This window comes from Echinops telfairi, unplaced genomic scaffold (assembly GCF_000313985.2).
Source record: "Echinops telfairi isolate 266 unplaced genomic scaffold, ASM31398v2 ScPeMD7_7469;HRSCAF=8507_1, whole genome shotgun sequence".
Lineage (NCBI taxonomy): Eukaryota > Metazoa > Chordata > Mammalia > Afrosoricida > Tenrecidae > Echinops > Echinops telfairi.
The window spans coordinates 99,122,921-99,131,303 of NW_022111373.1; the positions used below are offsets into that span (position 1 = coordinate 99,122,921).

The 8,383-nt window shown below is 47.5% G+C and overlaps 1 protein-coding gene across 2 annotated transcripts in view; it reads left to right on the forward strand.

The window, feature by feature from the left end:
- Positions 1-269: 269 nt before the first annotated feature.
- ARL15 (ADP ribosylation factor like GTPase 15) overlaps positions 270-8,383 on the forward strand; it is a 501,286-nt gene continuing 493,172 nt past the window's right edge. Inside the window, exon 1 of one of the 2 annotated variants that reach the window (XM_004703620.2) lies at positions 270-386. In XM_004703620.2, coding sequence (XP_004703677.1) covers positions 339-386 — 48 coding nt within the window. In that variant the 5' untranslated portion in view covers positions 270-338. The remainder of the gene's footprint in view (positions 387-8,383) is intronic. The other variant, XM_045285123.1, reaches the window with a different exon arrangement.

The window sequence follows — 8,383 nt, forward strand, 5'->3', positions numbered from 1 at the left end:
CACCTGCGGATTTCCCGGACTTCCCGCCGGCTCTTCCGCTGGCGCCGTCCCCGGTGCCCGCCCCACGGCGCCCAACTCACGCCCTGGCCTCTCCCGCGCTTCTCGCCCGCCGCCCGCCGGGGCCTGCCTTTTATAGGCGCCGTAGCCAATGAGCACGCTCCTTTCCTTCTTCTCGCGCGACCGGCCAATCGCCGCGCCCCTGGTGTGATCTTCGTCTCCTCGGCTGCTCTCGGCTATTTTCGCTGTTGCTGGCTCCTCCAGAGCTGGTCGCTCGCTGCCCCAGTCGCTGCTTTTTTTTTTCCGGGTTCGGAGCCGTTCCGGATGCTTTTGGCTGCCGGATGTCTGGTCTCCGGATCACTGAGGCGTCTCTGTACATGGATTATCTGGTAGGTGCGGGGCCGGGGTGGCGGGTCGCCGCTCAGGTGCCGACGTGCCCGCTCTCCCTCGCCTGGAGCCCCAGCCTGGCTGCTTTCTTTCTTCGGGATGGGATGCCGTGGGGCTGCTTTCTCCTGCAGCCCGCGGGATCGCTGCGCCCGCACTCGCTCGGCGGCCGGCGGGGTCGCGGGGCGGCAGCGCGGGGGGACGGGGAGCTGACAGGTGAAGGTGCGGCGGGCGCCAGCCGGGCAGCGGGCGAGGGTCTCGCTGGGGCTGCGGAGAGATGGGCCCGCAGCGGAGGGCGGTCTGCCCGCGGCCGGTGCCCCTTGTTTCCCCACCGCGTTCCCCGCGCAGGACTTTCTTTCCGGGCAAGTAGGAGTTTTCGGCTCTGCCTCCACTCGAACTCCAGGTACTATTAAAGAGCCATAACCAGAATGGCTCGCTAAGTGCCTGGCAGCCCCGGTCATTTGCTTGTTATTAGATCTCTAAAGCTGTGACCTCGGTCGCGGCAGGGTTTTAAAAGCACATTACCATAAAGTAGACGGGACTAAACTGCCTCGCCACCTGGCCAGAACAGGACCAGGCTGGCTTTGCCCCGCCGATCGGATCCGCTCAGGTCTGGGCTGCACGCGTGCATTTTCACCGGGTGCATGGATTTGGGTGCCTGCTGTGCGCTTAGGCCAGGCTGGTATCGAGAAGTTTAGGTGGGCAAAGTGACAGCACGGAGCTTGGGCGGAACGCAGTTGTGAAGAAATGATTTGTGAATGTGTTCGTGGAATTATGCAAGCACTTTTATTTTGTTCCAAAAATTATAGTATGACCCGAGCTGCGAGCTTGTGGTCAAGGGAATCCTTATTGACAGTCGCTGTGCCAGCGCCGAAACAATTACTATGTTTACTGGTCAGCCAGGGCCGCTATTGCTGAAGTGGAGAGTTGAAAACCTGACAACCCGCGCCCCTTCCCCCCCTCCCCATCCACCTAATTTCATTGGACATAAGCGCTCGTGTTTTCAACTGCAAATGGCCCTGGCAGAGGTTTCCAATGCCTTCTAGGAATTACATCTAAGGCTATACCAAGAAAGAGCCTTTATTAAAAAATGCTGGACAGTGGCTGGTTTTGTAGCGTTATAAGTGATTTGGGGCTTTCCATAGTTTTACGCGGAGACTGTTTCCCCTCAACGTTTAGGGCATGAGGATCCTGTAGGGGAGGATGGTCATTGCAGCAAGAGCTTGACCTTGTGAATGGAGTGCTGGGCCAGAGTAAAGCGAGTGCTGGGTTCAGATTCTGTTTTGCTGTTCTTTTGCTGACGGCAGTGAGTTCCTCGCTGTTTATGCTATCCACCCAGTACCATTAAGCGTTATTATCTGATCTAAAACAGGTTTTAAAATACAGGTTAAGAGTCCCCTGATGGAACTAAAAGATTATTTTTGAAATTAACTGGTTCCTTTGTTATTATTAGGCCCTGTAAAATACAATACTATGGTTTGGTCCAACAGTCTGCCCAGATTAATGCAAAAGTTGGGGATAACTGCCTAGTAGGAAAGGGCAACATAACCTATATTATTGAAAGCCACTTTCGAGACTTAGTTCCTAAAAATGGAGAACATGTGGTTCTGATCGCTTTATTTTTTTTTTTGTTGCTCAAGATGTGTTTTAAGTGATCAATTGCATCAAAGGCTACCTTAGGGTGCGAAATCCACCCAAAGCATTTTGTGAAAATGATTTTGTAAATACTGGTTAATACCTCAGGTTAATCTTTAGATAGGCGTGATCTGATTGTGAGTGGATGAATGCTTACGGGCCCTGGTTCATTCTAAAAGTAGATTCATTTCTTTGCCAGTTTACTATCAGTTCGGCATCACAATGCTGGGCCCCAAACTTGATGACAGTCCCTCATGTTTTACCTGCTACCCCCGCCCCCCACACTGGTTTCATGTTTTTTTGTTTCAATCATTATTTTGTCAACCTTAAATTTAACACGTAACAAGTGCAGGGAAGATTCCCATAAAAAAATGTAGCAAAGCATTGGTGTGGCTAGGTGCCACGGGAGTTGTTGATTCTGCCTCATAGTCTCCAAGGATGGCGCCCTGATGGCATGGTGGATTTGTGTGCTGGGCTGCTAACCACAGGTCAGATGTAGGAACTCACCAGCCGCTCCACAAAGATGAGGCATCTGGTCTCATAAACATCTACAACCTCAGAAACCCAGAGGGGCACCTCTTCTCTGGCCTGCACGGTCCCGCTGACTCGGGCTGGATGCGGCGGAAACCCTGATGGCAGTGCCTTTGTTCTTCCTACCGACTCCAGGAGTTCATTCCGACACCTGGTCTGGGCCTTTCGCCCGGTGCCACTGTCCTCACAATCACTGTTGTGTTTGAGCCCACTGTTGCAGGTGTGACCATCATCTTGGGGGTCTTTGGCTGACCTGCTTTACCAAGCATGATGTCCTTCTCCGGGGATCAGCCCCTCCAGATAACTGACATTCTGACTCCTTCTTCGCAAACAGATTGTCCTGTTCTGACACTCTCAGTTCATATTCAATAACCTTCACCAATACCGTGCTTCAAAGGCATCAGGTCTTCTTCAACGGAGCGTTCCATGGGCAATTGTTAGTGGTGAAGGAAACCGTCTGAAAGGAAATGGTCTTTTGAATGTGCAAAGTAATCCCTATCAAAGAGGTTATGACAATCATTACACCTTAGGTCCCTGGACTGAAAAGCAACGAATGTGCGAAAACACTCCCTCCTGAGCTGATCTTTTTGTATTTATGTCTTGTCTTTATGACTTTCCGAGAAATCGGCATCCCACAGTCCCGACCTTTCTTCTTTCACATTGGTTTCCTTATGCACAATCTAGATATATTAATAAAAAAAAGTTTCTGAAAAATAAAAATTTCATTGACAGGATCCTATTTGAAAAGCAAATCAACTCCCAACTTCTTTTACTTAGGACTCCTGTTCATTCAAAGTTCGACTCTTCAGTTTTTGCTGAGCTGTGGACGAGAGCAAGTGCTGTATCTGTACCCTTCAAGGAAGAACAACGTGTCTGCAGGAGGGACTCGGGTCTGTTTTGTTTGTCCATTGTTCTTTGGACTGGATGTCATCGTTGAATCTTTTCATATGGAGGATCCTAGAAAGGGAGAGAGGTGCATTTTCAACAACTTTTAATGGGCTTGGCCTACTAAGACAGAGGAAGAATCTTTGTCTTAGAAGTTGCTGGTGATGCCTTATCTTAGACGACTAAATGATGTGTCCTGAAGAAGAGATAACAGACAAGGTGGGGATGGTGCCTTAGTGCTTGAGACAGGGTTTTTTCCTACTACCTGAAAGGTTGGTGGTTCAAATCTACCCCGAGGCACTGAGGGAGAAAGGCCTGGTAATCTCCTTTTAAGACCCCAGCCACGGGCACTCTGGAGCAGAGTCCCACTCTGGAAGACTGGGTGTGCCTTAAGTCGAAATGGGATATAAAGTAACTTAAAAAAATTAATTTAATGCCAGGGTAGCTGTGATAATTGGGCTAATCCAAAATGATTGTATGTGCCATTTAGTGCCTGGCATGGCGCGCTGGCTGGCATGCAGTAGTGCCCAGTCTTTTATTTGTTGAACTGAATGAATATGAGATGGGCAGTTGTAATTTTTTCTTAGCAGTTTCTACACTGAGCCAAGATAAAATCTGTTTGGCTTCGGTGTTTGGTTCTGAGAAATGCAGAATGTATCCTTTATTCTTAACTTCAAGATGATCAGAACATGATTCTTTTTTTCTCATCCCAGCCTGGGTGGCAATATAAATAACAAAATTTATTTTTGCCAGCTGATGAGGGGAACTTCTAAGGAGGCTACCCACCTCCCCCCCACTTTTTTTTCATGGTGGGTTTTAAAGGCCATGTTTATACTGGTCGAGACAGTATGAATGTCTTGCTATAGGTAAGGTATTGCTGCTGCTCTGCTGGCAGGCACCTGGCTCCCTTTCTCTGAAGACAGATCGACTAGGAAGACGTTGTCCTGCAGAGCTTGTGGAAGAAGGTGCGAGAAAACAGTCAAGTTACGAAAGAGAAAAACATGTTTTGCCAGGTTTTCTGGGGAGGCTGAACAAGATCAACGTCCAGACTCCTTTCAGTTCAAGAAGTTCAATTTTTTTTTTGCCCCTTTAATGTTCGAATAGATTTATTTGGTACGTCATCTCTTTCCTCCCTCAGCCATCAAAGCAAAACCAAAATCAAACATAAAAGCACAAAGATGTGTTATACCCTGTGGAATGCCTATGATGATCCAACGAGGAAACAGAGGGATAGTGATTTATCACAACACCGTGCCTTTCAAATTCCGAGTGTTCGTGTATTGTGCTGCCGCTGCTCTTCTTCTTAGACATTGAGGAGTGGCTGTGGCAGCCACCTTTTAAACTCATCTCATTATATGGAAAGATTGGGATTTGGTCATCGGGAAGGCAGCCTGGAAATCCTGAGTCCCAGGAGGATTGTTTAATCCTTATAAAATGAAGTCTTCCTTCTGTTATTTTCATGCATTCACTCAGCAACTATTTATGGAGCCTTGAAAGTCACTGGAGGGAGCCCCTGCCTCTGCCGTCCTCTGGCCTCAGGACTGGCAAGAGCATGGCAGGAAGGGGACCTTGGCCAGGCAGGGCTGACAGGGCACATGGGGAAGGAGAATGCTCATCTCTGCTTTCTGGCATATTTCTCTCATAATTGACATGCTACTTTGTTTTATTATTAACTAAAATATAAAGTTAGACTTGAGAATATGACACCTAAAAATACTTGATTATCCAGACAGGAAGGGGAAAGAGTGCTATTCTGTTGAAGGGATTGCAGCCAATGTCACGAACAAAATGTATATCAACTGTTGGATGGAAAGCTAATTTGCTCTGGAAACTTATACACACTACAATTTAAACAAAAATCTGAATTCACCTTAGTAGAACTTGATTGGGAAGGTAATTCATAGAGGGGAAATGAGGGGAAAACAACAGAGTACACTGGAAAGTAAAATAAAAATGTAAGAAGCTCGATTAGTCTTGGATGCTGAAATTTTAATTAAGGGTGACAGCTTTTGTGTATTGTGTTTGGGATTGTAAAAACCTGTTTCCTCCTTGTATCGACTCGGAATCCCTGGGAGGTGCCAGTGATTAATAAACTTAGCTGAAGGTTTGAGTCAGAGGTGCCTTGGCACAAAGGCCTGGGGACCTACTTCTGAGGAGCCCCAGTGGTGTAGTGGGTTGGGTATTGGACTGCTAACTGGAAGGTCTATAGTTTGAAACCACCAGACACACACCTCAGGAGAGAAGAGACAAGGGTTTCTACTCCTGGGAAGAGTTACATTCTCGGAAACTCACAGGGACGTTGTTCTCTGTTCTATAGGATTGCTCTGAGTTGGAAATAAGTCAACAGTCAGTTGGTTTGTTTTGAATCCACTTCTGAGAAAGCAGCTTTTGAAAGTCCCGTGGAACACATTGCTTTTATGACTGACACAGACAGGGTTGCCTGGAACACGGGGAACTTGGCCCGGTTTCTTGGTCATAGCTGTACTTGTCATAAGATGTGTGTCTCCCTGGGGGAGGCTCTGGAAAGCAGGTGGATGCATCAGCACAAATACATTACCGTTTACAGGATATACACCAACAGCAGAAACTCATCATCTGCCTCCAGTCGTTGTTGTTGATAGCCGCTCTCGAGTCGGCTCCGGCTCATGGTAACCGTTGTGTGTAACAGGAAAGCACTGCCGGCCCTGTGCCGTCTCCTGGTTGTTGACATATTTGAGTACATTGTTGTGACTGTTGTGTCAGTTCTTCTCGTTGAAAGTTTCTCTTGCTTTGGTAAACGAGCCCATTCAAACAGAGGAGTGAAGGTACACTGGTGAGCTCATGTGATGTTCAGTGTAGGGCTCAAGTAGAAAGCAAATGTTTTGAGAATGATGATGGCAACGGATGTACAGATGTGCTTGACACATGGATGGATGGATGTGATAAGCGTTGTACGAGCCCCCAATAAAATGATTTTTAAAAAAATTGGTCTGCTTGTAACCCGGAATGATCATGAACATCACAATCTGTGTTTGTTTGATGTGACTGACCATACAGTAAGGATATAGGTCAAACATTTTAAATTCTGAACTTGAACTGGATGAAGCAGAGAGTCACCTTAAGTATCCTTTTATTAATAAGCTCCAACATAAAAAAAATAACACGGGCCGAATAAACAGTGCTCTGTGCTCTAGTGGTATTAGTTACATGCTGGCTACTAACTGCAAGGTCAACAGTTTGAAACCACCAGCCACTCTGCAGGAGAAAGACAGAGCTTTCTACTCCCACAAAGAGTTACCGTCTCAGGAACCCACAAGGGCAGTCTACCCTGTCCTGTAGGGTGGCCATGAGTTGTCCTTGACTCAATGGCAGTGAGTTTGTTTTTTCTTTAACTGTCTCTCGGGGTTCACATCACAAAAAACGTTTTTAAGAAAAGCCATACCAGTAAGCGGGAGCCTTTCTGGGAAAGTATGTCCTTTGGTTTCCCGCCTTAGCTTCTAGGGTTCCAGTTCTGCTGTATGACAGCCTTTGTCAAGACCACACCAAGTTATAATTAGGAGAGTAAATCTGCTAACATTTATTGAGCACTTACTGTGTGCCAGGCAATGTTGTCAGCACTTCACACGTGTAATGGCATTTGCAACTGAGGCTTAGCGAGTGTACAGGTTCCTGAAGATAACAAGGAACAGGGCTAGGCTTGTGGCCCCAGAGCCCTCCCTCCTCTTTATTGCCCCCCCGCCCCCCAGAAGTAGAACCCACTCTCTTTTATGCTGGGGCACAGGTTCAGGTGGCCCAGTGCTAAAGCTGTTGGAATGCAGTTTCAATTTTAGCAGTGTATTTCATGTGAATACTATGCTTTGCCTCAAGTAAACAGGTGCAGAGAATTGCTCTTGACCCCAGGGCCGTGAACAGGCTGACGGATGCCCGTGCCCTCAAGGACTTGACTTCTGCCACTTAAGGAGGCAGCTGGGCAGAAAGGGAACTGGGCCTTCCATCCCACAATGTCCCACTCTGGTCACTGAGGTAAATAAACTTCAGTATTGAAATCTTCTGTTCAGTGACCACAAATGGATGCCCAGTCCCTTTGTGACATTTTGAGGGCGCGCTCCTGCCTTCAACGACACTGCCATCCGATTGTCTGGGTTTAAGTCCGTTTTGTGCCTTTTCCAGGTGCTTCCTGGGAAGTGGGACTGTTCCCAGCAAACACCAGGCCCCAAGCAGCCCTTTGCTTCTGGACTTCAGCTGGGCAAAGTCCCCAAGTGACTTTCACTATAGAGGGTTTGCTTGACCGGAGGGAGGGAAAGATTTTGGGGGGCAGGGGCGATAACATGAAGGCAGGGTTTCCCCTGGTACTTATTACAAGTGGAATTATCCTATGGATTTCCTGTTTGTGTGTGTGCGTTTTCAGTCTTGCAACCTGTAGCCTCCTATAGTTGTTATGCTGACGGTCTCCCTACGACCTCTCCATAAAAGTTTGGATAACTCTGAGCAGTCCCGTTCTGCTTGGCTTGCACCTCTGAGTGTCTGCAGAGTTTCTGGGCACATTTGCTGCTAGCATGCCGGCTTCATTGGCTTACAACCTTTGTAGTCACTCTGGGTCACACACTGACAATGACCCCACACTTGGCTTACTTAGGGCTCTGCTATGGCCACCTTGAAATGAATAACTTTTGAACAAGAGACTTTGTATTTTTGTTTTGTACTGGGCTCTGAAGAGTTACGTAGCTGGTCCTTTGGTCTGGTCTTAAAAGCCTGGAGATGTCCCCTAATGACTCCAGGACAGTGCCTGTCACTGTGAACAATCTTTGTTAGCACAGGATCCCTGAGGATGTCCATCACCTGTTCATCCCTGCCATGTTTTAAAGAATCATTTTATTAGGGGCTCATAGCTCATACACCTCTTATCACAATCCATACACACATCAATTGTGTAAAGCGCATTTGTACATTCATTGCCCTCATCATTCTCAAA